Source organism: Sardina pilchardus, chromosome 20 (assembly GCF_963854185.1).
Source record: "Sardina pilchardus chromosome 20, fSarPil1.1, whole genome shotgun sequence".
Classification (NCBI taxonomy): domain Eukaryota; kingdom Metazoa; phylum Chordata; class Actinopteri; order Clupeiformes; family Clupeidae; genus Sardina; species Sardina pilchardus.
Window position 1 is genome coordinate 658,182 of NC_085013.1, and position 21,654 is coordinate 679,835.

Consider the following 21,654-nt stretch of genomic DNA (forward strand, 5'->3'; position numbering starts at 1 on the left):
TACAATACTTCTACAATTAACAACCACATCTGGCTCTGTGGCACCCATATATCAGTGTCAAGACCATAAGGTTCAATTATACTTGGGCACAGGCCCTCAAAAGGGCCTTGAGTAAACTGATAGGACATGAATATGTCTTCTATGTTTGGATAAACATGTCCGCTGAATGACCACCCAGGTAGCAGATGACCCTGAGCTCAATCTGGCACGCAGATCCGCTCCTCCTTCAGGTGCTCTCTGAGCGAAAGGTCACTCTCAACTTTCAGGCTGTGCAATATATGCCTTATCGACCACTAGAGGGAGCTACAACCATGTATTGTAGGCCTACAGAGCCGTTTATCTACAGCACTAATTGTAGGTAGGTGGCTGTCCTTCGTCTGCTCAATTCATATTATTTGGGTAGAGTGTCCCAAAACATACCTATAAGGATTTATTTGAAATAGCATTAATTCAGTTGACCTATGTTTAAAAGTAAGGAGGTCTTCCCCTCATCTTTTCAGTGGTAATTACTTGGACTAGGCTACATGCCCTGACACATGAACATAATATTTTATTCTTTCTTCGGTTTTACCACTGACATTTTGTTGTCATTTTAAAAGTCCAAAGTTCAAATCATTACCCTATACATTGCTCACATTCTTTTCCCAAGTTTTGCAGCTATAAAACATTGGTTATTTAGCGCCGACAAGGTGGTAGTTTCACCTTAATGTTTGAGTTTGTGGCACTGTAATTATGTGAGGATTTACCTCTTGAACATGAAGATTGACATTCCAAAGCCAGATGGAGGGCTCGGCCGTAAATCCGGGAGCCCCACCTGGGGCGATTTCTTCCCTGGAAGCGTCGAGTAGATTAACCTACAGCACGGGCTCTGCTGATTGCTCGGCGCGATAAAGCTGCTAGCACCCTTCCAAATCCGCGTTTACAACTGGAAAAACAGTCTGAAGTATCTGAGGCCTGCGTGGGCAATGACGGTGCGGCTGATCCCTGGAGAACGAGTGAAAGCTTAAGCGCGTGGGGCCGGTGTTTTGGAAGGGGGAGACGGATCGTGGACACAAAGGTTTCTTTTAATGTTCCCAATCCACTCTGGAATCCGCCATCATCGCGGAGATTTGCAGATTAAAGCCCAGACCGAGAGGGCCACTTAACGTTCCGCGCGCGCTTGATGGCGGCGCGAGTGAGTCAGGCCACTAAATGTCAAACAACTCTGGAGCCATCCCGCTCCTCAAGGTCACCGACGTGCCCAGAGGGGGGAGAGAAGGAGGCCCGGGAATTTTCGCACTGACTCATACACACACACACTGCCATAGACTATCAACAGGAAGATATAGGTCAGACTCACCTTCAGTGTGTAATAGCATAGGCATGTGAGTGTGTCTTCCTTAAAGGATGCACCTAAAGACTATAGCCAAATTCCTCCATTAAACCATCGCCTAACAGTAAGTCTTGATGCAGAAGCTGCCATATATACACTTTTGAAAACAGCTTTAACTCTATTGACAACCTGCTGTAGCAATTAAATCAGATCACTTTCAACATATCTCATTTCCTGGTGTTGTCCCTCATATTTAAAGAAAGAGGTTTTGATCTCTGCCATGGAGATGGCCTGGCCTTTTTCCCAGAGACACCTTCATGAACATGGCAGTTTACCTCTCAGTGTGGACATCTATAGTGGCTGAACTGTCTGCTCCACCAGTGCTTTTTTAATGCAGGACTGTCACAATAACAAATTGTTCAGGGCACCAAAGGCTGACCTCGTGTCACCCCTCCTGCTGGGTAGGAAAGACAAGCAATATCATCTTTCAACTATAAATGCGCTCTAATGCGTCTTTAATTGCAATGACTGTTGGAAAAGACAATGATGGCCATAATTCAAATTCAAGGCTTCTCTCTGTGGCCCAAGCTGAAACATGCTTCCACACTGACCCTTTGAAATGATGATACTTGGAGTCAGCTTTGAGGAATGCTGGGGCCACTCTGACTGGTGAGTTAGGGGCATATTCCCGCTCTTTAACGTCACGTTTCCACACAGCAAGTTAGTGGGCTTCTCAGTTTCTCCCTGCTTTACGTAACACTGATTAAACAACAGGAAAAGGGAGATCTTTTTAAGTAAAGGTCAGAAAGGTTTACGTAGCATGCTGGATGTGGCAATACTATTGCGTTGACAGAATGATGTGGTCATCAAAGGTAAGATTTACAGGGTGGACTTAAAGGCTCCTCAAATTAACTCAGTGCGTGAAGAGGACAACTGCTCAGGCAATATGCAGTTAAACCCAACATTGTAAAGTTAACAGTTGTTGGTTGCAGTCTTCCTATGGGTGGCAAAATATAATCCTTCCTATAATCCTATGGGTAGCAGAATAGTGGAGTTTTGATTTGTAATTTTTTAATTTGAAGTGTTTTGGGAGTGTAGTAGTGAATGGTGTGGTATATTACAGGACTGCAACCCACAGGAAAGAACACATTGCAATGGGAGCTCTCCTATGTCAGTGCTATTTCTTCTAGACATAACTGAGCTCAATTAGTTTGTGCTGTGTACACAATAACAGAAGTGTATCAGAGAGGAAGATGAAGTATTGTCATTGTGGAGAATAATGTGCATGTGTTGTAGTGAGTGGAGTGGGCGGTTTATGAGCGCATTGTGTGATTATACTGTATGAGAGCAGTGCTCCTATGAGGGGCATCAGCAGTGGAGCCTCACCGCAGTGAACTCGGTGAACCCACCAGCCACTGGTCTGTGTGCTGCCCCATGACGCTCTGCTGCAGCTTCCCCTGGCAAGACTGTCATGTCAATACGCAGCTAAATCACTGCTGCTCTCTGCCGTTTACCCAACAGTAATCTTTATGACCCCGTTGTCCTCCTCTTTCTCTTCCTCCTCCTCCTCTTCCTCCCCTCTCTTCCTGTTAGACCTCCTTCATGGAGGTTACAGAGCTCAACGAGGAAGGATTCATACCCAAGACCCGGGCTAGTTGACAGAGATAAAGTTTATGAGCATGAAGTGCACATTAAAAACGTGCAGAAAGGGGTGCAGGGTCTATCGGATTGTGAAAACATGAGGTGATTCATCTCTGGTAGAAAGTGATAAAATAATAGCTCTGATTTTGGGTTTAGTCTCCCCCATCAGGAATAAAAACGTATTGGATTTAAATCTATCTGTTGTATCTCAACCAATGCTTTTCACTCTCTCTCAGCCTTCTTACATACGTTTTCACGTTGCCACACACATAAACAGACCAGAACTTGACCAGAGTGTTTAGATTATATTGTATGTGGTAGCTACATGGGGAAGGTAACTATGGGGTAGTTTTATGGTCCAGGTTGGAATTGTCCCAGCCAGGTCTCCATCCAGGCAATGGAGATCACAATTACATGGCAACTCCAACAGGACACAAGGTACTCTGTTGCTCTAGCCAGATAAACTGTATTTGAGAGGACATCAGATATAATGGACAAGGGGGCATATTGTGTTTAAATAGTACTGCAAGTCCTCTTGGATCATAATTGTGGGGAAAAAATGCAAGATTGTTATTAGCCCAATGTGTCACACAGATGTGGCCAGCACAGACATATTGTTTTTGTCAAAAATAACCCCAACAACTGTAACCTACCCCTCCCCCACATCGTTTTCTTCTGTGCCATTTATAGAGCCCCTGTTTTGGAGAGGTGTTTTCACATCCAATAACATATTTTATTGTGAGGGCTCAGGCTTTCTGCTCTAACCTCTTGTTCTAAGTCTACTTGTGTTCATATTCATTTGTGTTCATGTTGATTTCCATGGATGTTTGAGTGTGTCTGTAATAATGCTCATGTGTGTGCCAGAGATTGTGTGTGTATGTTTGTGCTAATGTTTGTCTCTCTCTCTCTGTGTGTGTGTGTGTGTGTGTGTGTGTGTGTGTGTGTGTGTGTGTGTGTGTGTGTGTGTGTGTGTGTGTGTGTGTGTGTGTGTGTGTGTGTGTGTGTCCATGCATGTTTCCATGTGCATGTGCGTGTGCTGTGTGTATGTATGGGAGCCAGATGACATGGCGGGTGTGTATTGCTGGCTGTGTGTCAGGTGTTGTGCGTGGTGAGGGGGTAGGCGGTGTGGAGGGAGAGTAGAGTAGCGGAGGGGAGGGGAGGGGAAGTGACACGGGCGATCTGCTCTTCATTATGAGTCACTGGACTCAGACTGAGACTGAGATGGGGACACACTGCATGTGTTGTGCTGTGTGCATGTGACGCCAGTATACCTGTTGATTCTCATGATGCCCATGTTCACAGGTTAGAGCAGGAAGCAACACCTTGTGTCTCAGATGTGGCTCACACGTTTGATGAAAATCATTTATCCATCTATGAATGAACACAACCAATAACAACAACAACACATTGCATTTATAAAGTGCAGTTCAAGGCACCCAAAGCACTTTACCGTGAAACTGAAACCTCACTAACCACCACAAATGTGTAGTACCCACATGAATAAATAAATTGATACATTACAATTCACCAAGTACATTCACCAGTGAACATCAAGACATTCCACACACACAACGCACACTCAGTGCACACGCACAGGCAGTGGGCAGCCTGCCCCAGGGCTGAGACTGAAACGCTGAATGTTAGAGCTCATTGACTATAAAATCCATTCACAGCGTATGCTCAGCCAACAGTGAAGCCACTGAAGGGAACTAGCTACATGTATTTTACCAAATTTGGTGATTTCTGGACACACCTGATATTCTGTTAACTATTTATTTTAAGGCTCCAAAAGCACTTCTCGCTCCAATTTGTATGGCAGAGAAATTTTGACTTGAGAACACACTTAAAGGAACACTTCACCGTTTTTTCATATTAAACTACATTATTCCCTTAACTAACACGAGTTGATACATACCTCTCACGTTTCAATGCGTGCACTCACTGGCTCTGGCGCGCGGCACAACTTTGGTAGCACTTAGCTAGCCCAGTTCATTCATTAGGATGCAAAGAGAGATGAAGTTAGAAGCGACCAGACACCTCCATGTTTCCCCTATTAAAATACAGTTACACGAGTAGTCACACAACCAAGAATGGTGAGACAAAATAAAACGTGGTGCATTAAGCAGGTAAGAGGGATAACTATATTGTGTGGCGTAATATCCTCACTCTTGCACTTTCAGTTTCAGTATGGAGTGAGGATATTACTGCGCCGAGTCTAAGTGCTCCCAATTGTTATTCCGCCACACAATATAGTTATCCCTCTTACCCACTTAGAAATGCACCACGTTTTTATTTTGTCTCAGCGACACTGGACTCTCTCATGTTCATTTTGTCTCAGAGACACTGGACTCTCTCATGTTCATTTTGTCTCTTATTTTGTCTCAGAGACACTGGACTCTCTCATGTTCATTGATTATGAAAATCTGATGAATTTTGATCGGCTATCAGGTTTATATCAGCTTTCTCAAAAATGCTCTAGAAGTGGTTGCCAACTATCTTGTTCTTCATGTTCATTCTTCAGTATTATCAACTGACACTGAGACTGACCAAGATAGAACTGACATTGAGACTGAGAGAGTAGAGGGGCTCAAAAGATAAAGTTTGAATTATCATACACATCCCTATTCCCACCCTGAGACTTAGGTGTCACATGCATCTATTACTATTACTGCTGCCTTCTAACCTGTCAGGGGCTATGTGCATGAGAAGGTTGGGTGGTGGGGGGTTGGTTGGGGTGTAAGCAACCTAAGTGTGTGTGTGTGTGTGTGTGTGTGTGTGTGTGTGTGTGTGTGTGTGTGTGTGTGTGTGTGTGTGTGTATTCTTTGTGACTATATCTGTGTTTAAGATGGACCCATGGCCAGTGTTGTCAGTATCTGTTCTGTATGCATTGCATTGGGTTGCTTGTGTGGGTGAGATAGCAGGACAGTCCATGGAAGGCCTCTTTCTCTCCAAGAGGATTTGAGAGGGCTGTGCTCTACTCGGAGTGTAATCGCCTGGGCCAGACGGTCTCCACTCACCAGGCACTCATCATCTGGAGTGGTTGGATGTGTGTGTGAAGGGAATGTGTCTCTATGTGTGTATGTGTGTATGTGTGTGTGTGTGTGTGGCGTGTGTGTGTATCTGTTTGAGGTGAGGTGGGTCGGACGTCCACTTGCCGTCAACCTCTGCAGCATGTCACACACACACACACACACACACACACACACACACACACCTCTGTAAATCTTCACAATGTACTCATGCTCTCGACAAGGCTTATATAGCACATGCGCACATACACATACACACACACACAGACACATAGACACACACAGTCCTTCTGAACTGTGTTAATCCTTGAGTTATCAAGACCAACAACCAGGCAGAGAGGTTTGGAGATGCTGACATGCCTTACATACACTTCATAGTGACACATACCCTACACATACAGTACAGTATGCATCAGCCCCCGGGACGCAACATCAACAAAGTCTAATCTTCCGCCCTCATATTTAGCTTTTTTGTTCAATCTGCAGATCCTTGGACGGGGGGGGGTTGATATATGAAATGTTTTGATATATCTGTTGTATATTTTGTATTCAGTGAGCAAACATCTCTGTACCTATACACATTATGTAATATTGTCCTAAATACTTTTGCATTGAAGAGACTTGGTACTTACCGGTAGTACTTAATTGCCCTGCATGACGTCACTTACGCCTTGATTGGCTAGTTGAGAACAATACCTATTCATACTTTGCACGTGACGTCACATAGATCGGCTGGCGGGCAAGAACGTCATTCACCAGCAACGAAACATAGTAGCTTAACCAGGGATATGCCAGTTAGGCCTACTAGTAACCACTAGTTTGTAGGAAGTTGTTATTTTGAGGCTTAAGCAATATCGTCGCTGTCGGGTGGAAACTTCATATCCAAATCCATTAGTTTTCAGGAAAATGAAAAATGACTTATTAAAGGTATACTATGCAGGATTGGCGATTTCATGGCCGGTTTCGCTTTCACTTTTCATTTTCGCTCGTTATATGCTTGCATATTTCTCTGCAGAGCTTCCCCTACAGCTTTAGCGTGTATATTTGACAAAACTCCTCAATCGGTCAGTCTGCCGTGCCTTTTCATGAGACTTTACATGACACTTCCTGGAGTAGAGCATGGGTGCGTGCCCGGTGTCTCCTGAAGTTGCAAGTGTGGTTTTACCGCTACAGACCACTAGAGCGGCCAAAAAAAACACTGTTCGACCGGTAATGACTCATTTAATCATATATAACAGTATGGAACGAATTGATTAACTAAAAAACGTTGCATAGTATACCTTTAAACAAGTTAATAAACATTGTATGCCTACTTGGTATTATAACTTGTATTGCTATCCTTTACTGTTGTTACTTGACCTATGAACATAAACTGAGGAATCGGCTACTTCTCATGATTAGATATGATCATTATTGTCATTGTTAGGCTGAGGCTTACTCCTTGATATGCTCCTTGCTAGCTGGCTAACTCCACCTAGGAGCCTACTAGTGGTGGCGATAGGGACAGTGATCCTAACCACCACAGCAATCTGAAAAATATCGTTGACAAATATATTTTGTCTTGTCTATTGCACTATTATGTACATAGGGGGGGGGGGGGGGGGGGGGCTCATGTTAGCCTGATCAAATCCCAAATACCCTGTTGGGCGTGGCTAATGCAATGTACTCACAAAAGTTATTCGCCTTGTGGAGACACACACACACACACATCAAATTTAGTGTGTGTAGCTGAAACTATGTGCCAACCACATACTAAATGATATAAGGGGGGCTAGAGAGTCCCTTTGTCCCTGAGTAATGACTGTGACACTGGATGTGTGTACCAAATTCCAAGACCTTCTACCCATGACAACCACCCAAAAAGGGGAAAAGTCTGAGAAAAAGCACAAACCCTAATGACCGTAATAGTATCCGGTGCTCAGGCCCAAATTATGAGAAGAATCCTTAGAGTAACAATTATGCTTCTACTGCCTGCACCTCCAGTGCTTGGGTCCTAATAAAAAGAATGTGTTTTCATATATATTATACTACATAGTCGCATATGGCAGCATATTTTCACATATTCCCAAAAGTACAGGTTGTTCTGGACTTGTACCTGCTGACACAGACAAATACACACATTCACACGGCAGCGCTATAACGTAGAGAGTCTGACTCACCAGGGCAGGGAGTGTTTGGATTGCTGTGTTATGACATGAGGGGTCACAGGGTCACAAGGTTAAAGGTCATGCCATCACGACCACAGCGCTGACAGGGGGCTTTTCCCAGTGGCCCATACTGTTGATGTACGCTCTGTCTCATGTAAACACACACACACACACACACCACAAACACACCACACACACATGCTCATACACACACACACACACACACACACACTACCATGCACACACACACACACACACACACGCACACACACACACACACACACACACACACACACACACACACACACACACACACACACACACACATGTTTTTTTATCAGGGGTTTTGTTTTTTTGTCATTGTTTATCATTTTCCTTTCAGACATTCACAGCTATTGTCATCATCCGAAGATGAACAAGAACTTTCTCAGGAGTGCAGACTGCATGGCGGTCTGAGGGGACACTGAGTCATGGGATGGTTCCACAGCATAATAAGCACAAATACTACTTGCAGATACCAGGCCACTATTACTTACTTAGTGCTTTTGAACACTTGACATCAAGACATTCCTTTCAAGGAGTAAGATGTAATGTAGACGCTGGTAGATGACGGCTGATGACAACTGTCATTTTATAAATGAGAGCTTTATATATGTGCAATAAATAGCTCAAAAAGAGTACAGTAGACAGTAGAAAACGAACAGAGCCAACTAATCAATGTAGTGGGTTCAGTGGTCATCATGCCAAAGAAAACCCTTTTGCTGGTACAGGGACACTGGTGTGAGGCCTTTGATGTCCAGCTGGCTCTGGTTTAAAGCTGATGGTGATGGTGTGGCTGATGGGTAAGCGGGTCCCTCCATAAGGCCAGGGGGCTCTCTCACATCACAGGGCATTTTCTTCGAACACCAAAATGCATTCTTGAATCAGTTCAATTTAGAATTCTTTGAACCTTGGTGCTATATAGTGAAGCAGCCCACATTTCCACCAGTTTTGGACGGAACTAAGGAGGTGTAAACAAAAATTGGATGATATGACAGTTGTTCTGTAAATACGGCAGGAAAAAAACAACTATTTCTTGGTTCCAGCTCTGAACCAAAGTGCCACATTCTGAACCGTTTTTTGTTTGGTCAGTTTGGTCCGTAGCCTACGGTTCAAATGTTGGTTCACAAACGGGAATGGAACTGGTTCTTTGTGGGTGGAAAAGGGCTGAAAGAGGCCCAGCGAGAGGCCTGCTGCTCAGGGGAGCCCAGTTAGACGAGGGCAGGCATGGGGAAGGGAGCACACTGAGTGGATGGAGAGGAGCAGAGGGGGATGCATGGAGATGATGGAGAAAGGGATGTAGGAAAGGAAAAGAAGAGAGAGGAGAAAGATGTTATGGGACAAGGCAAACATCAAGTTGTGTGTGTGTATGTGTGTGTGTTTGTGTGAGTGTGTGAGAGAGAGATAGATAGAGAAAGATACATAGTGGAGACAAAGCAAAAAGAAAACTAGAAAAGCACTCAGAGAGCGCAAACCTCTGCCAAGTGAACACATAACATCCTCCTGCATCTAGACGGTGATACGGATCACTCCCAAAATGTATCGAAATTCATCCATAACTTTTCTGAGTTATCTTGCGAAGAAACAGACAGACACACAAAACAACAAATAAACCAACAACCCCTGATGAAAACATAACCTCAAAGATCCTTCATTGCTCCGCTTTACTGTAACCCTCTCTATCTGATAAGCTCCTTGGCGGAGGTAATAAAGATCAAGGAGTGTAAGGAGAGGTCTCATTTAGCTGATTCAGAACTCCAGGGGTGTAGTGGATGAAGAGAGAGAGGAAGAGATGAAAAGGAGGGGAAAAGAGAGCAGTGGGAAAGAAATAAAATGGAGGGATGGAGAGAAAGAGGAGTAGAGGAAAAATAGTTATAGCAGAAGACAAAGAATGTGACAGGAAGAGAAGAATGGGATAAAAAGGATGAGGAAAGAGAGGAGGTCGAGATGCTAAAACAAAGGATAGAACTGAGAAAGGAGAGAGGCAAATGAGGAAAGAGAGAGGGGGAGAGATAGATAGAGAGACAAAAGGCCAGTTGTCTGTATGTATCCACGATTAGGCAGAGTGCTGTTTGTCTTGGAGCCTGGCTCTGGTTGTGCAGATGTTCCCAGTGAGGGGGAGAGGAGAGGCTGCTGTGTATGAATGAGAGCCTTTGGCTCCACATCAGATGACTTGAGGGGATTTCCATAAATGTTTAATGAAAAAGTGACTTTACAAATAAACAGGCAAACACTGTTGCACTCTCACTCTTTGCTGAGGCAGATTGGTCTCACACACACGGCTTCTTGTGTTGAAACGGAGAGGGTCAGGGAGGTGTGTGCGCACGCTGCCTGTGTGTGTGTGTGTGTGTGTGTGTGTGTGTGTGTGTGTGTGTGTGTGTGTGTGTGTGTGTGTGTGTGTGTTTTGCTGGAAAGGTTTGGGCGGTAAACAGCACCTCTGAGAGACAGCTGTGTGTACTCACACGACTTCAGTCTGCCATCACAGGAGGCTCAACTTTTCACCTGCATAGAGACACACACATGCGCTCTCTCTCTCTCTCTTTCTCTCTCTCTCTCTCTCTCTGTCTATCCTGTTTGTACTTCGCTTTGATGATCACTCTGATACCCCCACCCACTCATACAAACACACATATACCTTTACACACACACACACACACACACACACATACACACACACATACACAGACATACAGAGAGAGAGAGAGAGAAAGATATGAATACATGAATAAATCTATCAATGACAAGTAAACACAGATGCGTACATATTTAATTGCTAAGTGTTAAGCTGAAAAGAAAACACAAACACTAAGGGCTTGAAAACATGGCTGGATTTCTATCCACTGTATGTGATTTGAAATTCCCTGCATTTTAGGGACATCACTTAGCATTCAAGTGATAGGTGATATATATGACATCCCAAAACATTTGAACATCACTTACATCACTTACCCTCACAGACTCCAGAAATCCTGCAGGCCCAAAGGGGAGGGTCCTAAGTTAGGAAGCTTGTGGTGCAATAAACACACAATAATTTGATTTGAAAATACAACTCCGCAAACTGTTCAGAGGATGATGTGGCATCAAAAGACTAGCACATAAATCATTTGATCTGTGGGATCAGATAGACCATTTGATCTCCAATGAAAAAAAAAAAATACTTGAGGTACTACTGAATGAAAAATAAAAAGCCTTCATTAAATACTGGCTACATACCTACACGTCTCAACATGACAGACAAACACAGGTGTGCACCTTTACCAAGTAGGGAGCGGTAGAGAAACCTTTTGATCTTTTGGAATGAGTTTGAGACTGAGTAAATATATATTTCATATACTGTATAATACCCTATTATTTTCCATTCATATCAAGGCTGTAATCATAATATGCTTTGAGGGGAACATGACCTCCCCAATATTCAAGTATGCTCAAAATATCCCCTCATATAAAGATATAGGCTACAATACAATACAATACAATTCAATACAGCACAATACATACAATAATAGCCTTTCACTCACCGCTGTCCAAAAGAATCACCTTCCGCTGCATCCAAATCACAAATTAACTAGAATAAATAGTTTAGGCCTATTTAGCCACCAGCCATGGCGTAAATTTCTGTTTCTGTTAATTGATGTCCCCATTATTGTTGATCGAACATTTAATGCTGTAACATCATACCAACACTAATACTTACACAGTCTATGCAAACTAAATGTACAAACTGAATATAGTCCATCATCAGGTCATCTCTAATGTGATTATCAAATGATAATATTAGCCTACATTTGAGAAATCAAAGGTGTGTAGTGTAAGGTCTGGTTCCTCACAGTCAATGAATGAGACTTGAGAGCCATGTTCAGCAACAAGTAGAACAACATGCACCGTTTTTTTGTGGTGTTATGGTGAAACAGATTTTGTTCTGTCTAAGAACTCTGTGGTTTGAATGCGATGACATTGTGTCTGTCATAACTAACACACACACACAGTCAGCAGGCACACCTGCGGGCATGTAAGTGGGCTACGGCTTTTCTACAGGAATGTCATGTTAGAACGGGCACTGTTAGACCGAATAACACGTGTTTACTCTATGGCTATACGGCCCTGATTCGTATAACAATTTGACAATATGACATCACCCTTGAAGTGTAGACCAGATTATTGGAATTTGCCAGTGTTAACTTCTCAATGAATGACCACTGGCAGATTGATAAATGGGTGTTTGGATAAATGGTTACGTTTTCAGAGAAGTGGATTGCGCAATAAAATTACCAGCTCCGGTATCCAAAATCAAGCCTGACCATTTGGGGCGTTACCTAACGGAGCACTCCCTCTGATTTCAACTTGTGAGTGGCCAGCGCGGCTGTCAGTCAAAAGGAAGGGGTGCCCTTGCTTTCTATCCCTGTACTGTCAACTTGGGTTTCAGATTCCATCCCCGTGTCTCACAGATAGCCTCACGCTGCGATATCAACAAGGACCTCCGCAGTCTCCACGTTTTCTAGTCGTTTTCCTGTGTCTCTGTAGACTGTTGGATACATCAAACTTTGACAAAGGATACTGACACATAATCAAAGGATACCGACTCATAATCAAATATTCAGTGAGGATCCGGAGAAACATTAAGGAACATTGGGGAACGATTTTTTTCTTTTTTGGTCTGTCCCTGAGGATTTGTATGGATTTTTTTGTCCGTGTCTATTGGGAATTCTTGTATGTTTTGAGTGCTTAAACTGTACTCGGGATTTCTTTGGAAGTTTAGGTTGGCATCCTTTCTAGGCTTGGGAGTTTCATGTGGCACTTGTAGAGGGACCAACGGAGCCAACACACACACACACACACACACACACACACACACACACACACACACACACACAAACACGCGTGCACACACGCACCCATACTCACACAAATACGCACAAGACGAACTTCCCACTGGAAAAGGACAGCGCCATCGCAAACCGCTCAGAATGTATCTTAGGTGCTTGCTCTTTTTCATGAACATCTCACTTTTAGCGCATGTGTTGATGGCTTATGAATGCACGCCATGTGATCTCCGGACATGCCCGTTCAAAGTACCGCGTGCCTGCGAGAGCGGTCGGACTCTGGCCAAAGATCCGTGCGGATGCTGCGATCAGTGTACCCGGCTGGAATGGGAACTCTGTGGTGGTCAAGACTGGGCACTGGGTTATTGCGCTTTGGGACTGACCTGCGCCCATGTCAACCAGACAGGGCTAGTAAATACCCGCAATCCTGATGCCGAAGTTGGAGTTTGTAAAGGTTGGTGAACCATCCGGAATAAAATGTGGTCGGTGTACTTCCAGTTAATATTTTCAGGATTGGGGGTATATTTTGAGGGGCGTCCCGAGGTTTTGAATAATATTTTCTGTCTCAAAATGCAAGTGTCGTCTTTATGTTTTAGATGGCAGAAAGGGAGCAATTCAAGTGAGAAAAGGGAATTAGCGTTTCTCTCACAACAGCGCAGGATGTCATTTCCAATTTGGCATATATGCATAGCCGCGCGCCAGCTGAGCTCATGGTTCCATTGAATGCGCTGTGTGTGTGTGTGTGTGTGTGTGTGTGTGTGTGTGTGTGTGTGTGTGTGTGTGTGTGTGTGTTTCCTCTGTCGTTGGAAGGGTTCGAGGCGAGCAGCTACGGGTTGAAGTACTACTTGACTGCCAAGTGAGAACCTGATGTCAGGCTGTTTTCCCCCCGCCGTTCGCCTCCTCTCTCCTTAAGCCCCCAAGTCTCTCACAGCGCCAGCGTGACAATGGGTCTGGCGACGAGCCAAAAGTCACTTTTACTCTAGCTCATCCCCGGAAGACTGGGGCATAACATGTCTGTGAGAGGAAGTCATTACTTTAAGACAGAAAAGCTGTCAGAATTACATTTGCTCTCAATAAACACGCTCGTGCTGTTTACTGTCACACAGCTTGGGGGCGAACAAGCCATTTAATGGCACATGCTTCTCCGCATCCCTGGAGCACTAGAGATCCCTTCCATGGGGATAATGTGTTTTGCTATTATGTGCTTACACAATCTAAGTAGATTAGTAATGCTCCCCTTCACGTTCTTCTGATCAAACCTCTTTTTTGTAGAAACTGTCATGTTTTAAGTTTTCCTCTGGTTGTTGAATGGTTCCACTATGGGTAGATTTTCTTCGGAGTGAATTTCCCTCTCCTTCTGAGCCCCTCAAGTAAAATACCAGCAATCCTTTCTTACACACATGTTTACGACGAGCGTTGTCTTCAAAGTTGTCCTCTAAACATGCAAGCTCATGCGCAAGACTTTTCAGTACCTCCAATTTGACGAAAGAGTAAATTTAGTGAGCGACTAAGTGTTTTTGTTATGTGAGATGCTTGTTCAGGCTAGGAGATTCCTTTGATTGTTTTTTTAGCCTGGCCTGGTAAGATAGATCGGAGTGACTTTGAAGTCAGACAAAGCGTCTCTACAAATGGCTGTGTTCACCTGGACTTTCTCTTGATCCAGACATGCTGATTGGTAGAGACTGGAGTCAAAAGAGGTGAGAAAAAACAGAAGTGGGCCTCTCAGAAGGTTCCGGATCTAAAATGATCTGGCCCTCTTTTGCCTGCATGTGGGGTCCAGAGGGATAGCACCCTAACCAGCCCACCAAACCTTGTGTGCACCCCTCCCCATCTGTCTTCCTCATACACACGCACCCTCTTTCTCTCACTCTGAGCTGTGTGAACATGCAGATTGGGATGCCTCCTCCACCACCACCACCACCACCACTGCATCAGGAGAACAGGCAGCTTTGATAGGGCTCCCTCCAAGAGTTAATAGCATCTGTGATTGAGCCATGCCCCCAGTGGTGAGGCCCCAGAGGGCCCTGGAGAGAGCCTGTGGGGGTCCCCTACCGAGGCCAGCAGTGGGTCTAAATCAACACCTCACTAATGTAGGGATGTGTGTGTGTGAGAGAGAGAGACAGAGTGAGAGAGTGAGAGAGTGAGTGAGTGAGTGAGTGTGTGTGTGTGTGTGTGTGTGTGTGTGTGTGTGTGTGTGTGTGTGTGTGTGTGAGAGAGAGTGAGTGAGTCAGTGAGTGTGGGTGTGTGTGTGGGGGGGGGGGGGGGGAGAAAGAGAGAGAGAGAGTGTGTGTAACGTGCACAAGGACCAAGTCTGATGTAGGATTTCCTGCATGCCCAGACTAGAGCCTTTAAGTGATTAGGATTGCAATCAGGTATTTTTCAGGACAGATTGGCATAGGGCTGGCCTGGTAGGAGTCTGATTGTTGACTCTTGTTCTGTTATACCCTCTGCTCAACTTCCCTCTGTCACCCCCCACCCCCCCCTCTCTCTCTTATCTACACTCTCACTCTTTTTCACATTCTCTCTCTCGCTCTCTCTCTCTCCCTCTCTCTCTCTCTGTTCTCCTGGATTTACTCAAGAGCTTATTCTTTGCCAGTTCCCACTCAGATGCTTGGATAGAAAATAGCTGTCGGAAATAAGGTGCACAGTATGAGTGAGTGAGTGAGGGAGTGAGGGAGTGAGCTGGGTGCATTTGTAAAGGACAGTCGTCATCGTCATGGCTGGGCATAGGCTGGGGAATGTATTTAAAGCGCATGTAACTTCATCATCATCAGAGCAGAGGATGTCGCACAGTCATTACCTTGCTCACCAGGAAGCTCATTAGAAACATGAAGTCATTTATATTCAGCCTCCATCTGGATGGTGTGCAGTGTAATAGGGTTTTCATAATGAGCCTGATTTGAAGTCCACTGCTATTAATATGCCAATCTATCTCGCCTCAGGCAGCTTGTGAATATCTCATTTTTTTCCCGCTTTCCCATTTGCCTCTACAGGTCTGAGGTCAGGAAGTAATCCTGATTGGGGAGAAAAAGTAGACTATTACTGACTTGCTGTAATCTTGTGACATCATTGCCCCCTATTATGTTCCGAGTGATTAGAGATGTAACGTTACATAACAGAGTTGTCTGATATGCAGGGGAACAGTGAACAGTAGTCAGTATGTGAACACAGCTGTTTGGATGTTGTGAGAATAGGAATGCTGATCTGAATGCAGCCGTTTGGCTACCAATTGTCAATAGAGCTGTAATGGGATTTGGAAGCGATTTCATTAGATTAGGGGTCTGCGGAAACCAAAGTTCACTTGAACAAATAATGGGACAAAGATTGTTTTCATGATTGCGATTGTTGAATATGTGCATTGTCTTTCACATGTCAGTCACTCTGACTCAGAAAACTATGAGTCCAAGAAAAAAGGGAATAAGAGGAAAGTATCCACCACACCACACAGTCTGTCTGTCTGTCAAATGGAAAAAAGCCTCCCAGGACTGGGCTGGCTTAATGCATTAGTTCCAGGCCTCTAAGAACAAACTGATTAGATTGCAGTTCCAGTCATAAGGCCCCTGTATCTCCTCTGCCTTATCAGATTCAGGAAGGAACCGCTCAGTTCATGGAACAATACACAGTACAATTCCCCAGTCAAGGGTGAAGATAGTCTCGCTGTGCAGAGTGCTATGCAACAGGTGCTTGTTGGTTGATTGTAATAAACAGGAATTGAAGTCCCGCACCATATTATGAAGTGTCACTGTCAGGTTGGAACCTGAGTGTGCAATACTTTGTCAGCATACTTTACAGCATCATACTAAACGTTTTGACCTCGGCCACTCTGTTGTTGTACAGAGCTGTCTGTCACCCTGACACGGACATCCCCATGCTTCTCTGTGAAGCTGTCTGCCCCTCTTTACCAGAACACTTAACATACCAGAACCTTCCTTTCCCTGCTGCTGATTTAAAGGGAGACCACAATGCTTGTCCATCCACTTCTCTTTCCTGAGGGCTAGCCGGACAGCATTATCTAATGTTTCAAAGACTTCCTTTTTAGCGTCGCTATCAGTCATGGGTCACGGTCCCGGGGTCAGTTGTCTCATCTCTGACCCGAATGCCAAGACAGGCTGACTCCTGGGTTGAGTGAGTGAGTGCGCCAGAGCACACCTCTGGGAACAGCCAGCACCACCACCGCAGTCAGGCCTGGAACCCAGACCACCAGCACTGTCCAGCAGGCCAACTGGGCCTGCTATGATTAGCAATTCATTAATCGTCTGCTAATTACAAGCCTGACAGTGGCCCCCCTCACCCCTTCGACTACCCCCCCCCCTCCCCCAAATGGCCTTTGTCTAGCCTGGCTGACCCCGTAGGTCCAGTACGAGGCTCCAAAGCTTGTTTTAGACCCACTGGCTCCCGTCTTTTCTGGGGCAGAGTAAAAATATCCCCCGAGGAAGGGTTTTTTTTTCAGATGGAAAAACTCTAGAGGTGCGGATCATTTTGAGGTGACAGGAAATAAGCGGGAGGTTCTTGGCGAGGCGTGAGGTGGAGGCTCTGAGGCTTTAGGGGTTCTGAAAAGCCCGCTTGTGCTCTGGCAGACACTTGCCCACCTCACCCGCCTCACCCGCCAGTCTAAAGCCGGCTCCCTCTGCGGTCAGTGTATCACTGACAGGAACTGTTTTCCACCAGGGGAAATTTCAGGACTAAATGAGTTAATATGCCCCATATACCCAACGCTGTTACCCCCTCCTTCTCTCCATCTCTCCCTCTCTCTCTCTCTCTCTCTCTATCCCCTTTTTCTGTTTCCTTCACAGCTAAGCTGAACTCTGCTGCAGGCGACATACAGTGAGGTCTTAAGAGCGTTTGGTTTGCCGTTATAAATTACCATAGCTTTGTGGTGTCACTGGCCCTTTTAAAGTCTCCTGAGACACGTGACCTCCTCACCCCGGACAAACATCAAGGCAAACCATCGCCTCTTAGAGGGGGGGCGTTTAAGGCAAACTTAGAAAATGTTTTTTGACACCTCAGTTTGTGTGTGTGTGTGTGCGTATGTGTGTTACTTTTTCCTCTTCAGCTGTTTCTTTCTGAGTGTGTGAAGAATGGATTTTCGTGGTAGACAATGTGAACAACCTTAGCCTCAGGAATGTGAGCAAACGTCTCTACAGTCTCCTGCAGCTTCCAAAGACCACGCTCCCATAGGTCCACTCGAGCCAATTTATTTTGTTTCCAATTTCTCCCCTCACCACATTTGCTCAGAACCATTCTCCATCATCCAAGAAGGTAGTTCAGGAGGTCAAGGTTATTCCATTCACAGTTATTTATCCAAGTTGTCCAATTCCACCCTGGGGCTTATTTTCTCTTCTCCAAGTTGACCCCAGACCCACGCAAACATCTCAAGATGTCGCCTCCAGTGGAGCTCTCCTTGCCTGTCTTTGGAGTATGAACTGAAGAGCATGAAGAGAAGAGCATGAAGAAAGAGAGAGAGAGATACAGGGAATGTAAAGGCGTAGCTTGGAGTTGAGTTATTTAGTTACACACGGCGTTTACACAAGCCCATAGAGAGATGGGAGAACCCAGGAAATTGAGAGAAGTCACAGCCTTACAGTCGTCACATAGTCTCACCTGAGGGTAACAGAAAGAGAGAGAGAGAGAGAAAAAAAGAAAGAGGTAATAATCGTGTGTCCAATTGTGAACATCTCCTCTGTGCTTGTCTCCCTGTCTGTTTGTCAATTGCGTGTTTGTTGGGCACAGTGGGGGCTGAGACATGGTGGGCTTTCTGTGAGATGGTGAGGGGGCCCCTCACTGTGGAACCAAAGCTGAACACACTCACCCACAGATGCTCACACATGGCACCGCACTGGTGGCAAAACAGACAGAGTTGCCAGGGCAACGCTCATACCCTACTCAACCGTTACTTTGTCTTGCTCAGTCTCTAGCATGCCCCACTTAACCATTACCCTCTCTCTCTCTCTCTCTCTCGCTCTGTCACTCAGTCGCTTAATTACTTACTCTTTCTGTTTTTCCCCCTCTTTTCTGTTTATTGTCTCTGTCTATCCTTTCTCTCACTCTCTCTCTCTGTGGTGCAGCTTTGCCGGAGTTCCCTGACGCAGGCCTGGAGGATGAGCACTGTCCGTTGGTCAGTGGCTGTGACCGGACGGGAGGGAAGTGCGTCTGTGACTCCAGACACTCATGCCTGACCTCCTTCACGTACCCCGACAAAGAGGCTTGTGCCCGGGCCGCCAAGTCAGGTAAGACAGGGGCCACCCTGGTGGAGGAGTGCAACCAATTCAGCTACTGTATAACCTCTTTGTTCAGTTTCAAACGTGCACTTTGTTTCTTTGTTTTGTTTTCTCCCATTGTTGTTTATTTGTCTGACCACCTCTTGTTTTCTCTGTCCTCTGGCTCTCCCTCTCCTCTTTCTTTCTTACTCTCTCTCTCTCCTCTCTCCTCTCTCCTCCTTACACTCTCCCTGTTCTCCCTCTCTCTCCTCTCCTTCTCTCCTCTCTCTCTCCTGTCCTGCTCCAGAGGGGAGACGACATGACCGTGAGCACCGTGAAAGGCACAGGGAGAAGTTTGTGGGCGTGGCCAACCCAGCCTGCTCCTTCTCTGGCTGCAACCTGACGGCGGACGGCTGCACCTGCCAGTCCCAGAGCTGCCACGACCACTTCACCTACCCTGACCGCAGCCAGTGCCAGCAGGCCGCAGGTAGGACCACAGCTGCCCCGCTCCTGTTCTCTCCCCAGCTCCTCTCCACTCCTCTCCGGTCCACTCCGGTCCACTCCGGTGCTCTCTATGCTCTCTTGGTACCCGCTGCCAAGCCAGTGACCAATCACTAGCCCTGATCGCCACAGAAACAAACCGGCAGTCATGGTGCTAACCGCTAGACGCTAACCTCATCTGACTCACAGAGGGTGGCTCCCCATTATAAACACACACATACACACACACACACACACACACTGTACAATAACACTGGCAGTCTCTTGAAATGGTCTGCTGAGGAGAGCTTGCTGCACATGTCATAAGAATGTATTTTTTTCTTTGCCGAAGTGCTTTAGGGGAATCAAAGGATGGATGTGTTGCACAAATTGTTTCCGCAGATGGCAGGAGTGTATCCCAAACTGCCCCTTGGAATATCTTTAAGTGTGTGTGTGTGTGTGTGTGTGTGTGTGTGTGTGTGTGTGTGTGTGTATATGGGGGGGGTGGCACATTGTTGTGCATCCCCTCTGCCCCCACCCCCAAAGACACGGCTAGATGGCTCTCTGAGTGTTTTAGCAGGAGAGGTGTATCATGTGAGGCTGGACCTGTGTGTGTGTGTGTGTATGTGTGTGTGTGTGTGTGTGTGTGTGTGTGTGTGTGTGTGTGTGTGGGAGCGTTGATGGATGGATGCTCCTCACGTTGGCCACAGCGGAGCGAGTGATCACGAGGAATGGCTGGAGCCCAAAGTCAAGCTGCAGCCCATCACTCCTGACTCTCTCTTCTTTTCCTTTGAGCTCTCTCTCTCTCTCTCTCTCTCTCTCTCTCTCTCCCATCTCTCTCCCTGTTCATTGCTGCTCTTAGACAGGCTGGCTCACAGGAGGGGAAAAAGTGTCCCTCGAGGAGTTGGGCTTGGGGTATGGTGAGCTTGGGAGGACACGTGAGAGTCATGGAGCCAAAGGCAGAGGCAGCAGAGAGACACAACAGCCACAGAAGCAGCACTTCCACGAGCACTTACAGTACAGTACAGAGAGAGAGAGAGAAAGAGAGAGAGAGAGAGAGAGAGAGAGAGAGTGTAGCAGTGAGATGGCCCAGAATGAAGTGTGTGTGTGCTGGCAGGACACTTAATTTTCTATGTGTACAGGTGGGGAAGAGTCTAATAAAGGAAGACAAAGAATTGCTGTAGAGATGTTGGTGTTTGCTGTGAAACCCTTTTATGCAACCACAATAGAGACAGAAAGAGAAAGGTATTAGAGAGAGGAAATTATTAAGGGATAGAAACAGGGAGAGGGAGAGTAGAAAAAGAACGAGAGAGAGAGGTAGAGAAAGAGCGAGAAAGAGGTAGAAACAGAACAGAAAGCGAGATTGAGATAAACAGAGTGACAGAACTAGCCAGTGAACAAGAGAAAGAGGAAGCGTGTGAGAGGATGCAGACTCAGAGCAGTTGAAGTGTCTGGCTGTTTTAGTGGAGCAGCAGAGGGAGATGAGCACTGGGGACTGGAGCGCTGTGCTGTGCTGCGCTGTGCTGTGCTGTGCTGCTGCTGGGGTTCAAACGCAGGCCGTCTCCTTGATGGATGTCTCTCTCCATGAGCCCTGTGGTTTAGAGCAGGTAGAATCTACTCATTCATCTCCTCTCTCCTCGTCTCTTCGCCCACAACACAGGAGGCCCGCTCTGCTGAAAAAGCAGATGTTGGCCACTTATGTAATGGCTTCAGGGGAGAATAACAAAGTGTTTAAGGTTGTTTGGGTGTACTGCACACTGTAATATGGGATGGCGTAGCTTAGATAGTCTACGTCTGACAATGGCCAGTATTCTCTGCCAAAATACTGAGCTCATATCAGCCTGCACGCAGAAGTTTGGGAAATGTATGAAGATTCTATAGCATCATCTGTTTTGTTAAATAGACAATGTTTGTTTTACATTCTCAGCACCTAATTATTTTTCCTCCCCCCGAGTGCAGGGTTGTTTTAGTGGGCTCTGCAGGGCTGAT

General features: G+C 45.7%; 1 protein-coding gene across 1 annotated transcript in view; it reads left to right on the top strand.

Annotated features, from left to right (window-relative positions):
• The first annotated feature begins 12,738 nt into the window (after positions 1-12,738).
• LOC134067915 (cysteine-rich motor neuron 1 protein-like) overlaps positions 12,739-21,654 on the top strand; it is a 51,793-nt gene continuing 42,877 nt past the window's right edge. Inside the window, exons 1-3 of the mRNA XM_062523404.1 lie at positions 12,739-13,442; positions 19,054-19,215; positions 19,493-19,672. Coding sequence (XP_062379388.1) covers positions 13,133-13,442; positions 19,054-19,215; positions 19,493-19,672 — 652 coding nt within the window. The 5' untranslated portion in view covers positions 12,739-13,132. The remainder of the gene's footprint in view (positions 13,443-19,053; positions 19,216-19,492; positions 19,673-21,654) is intronic.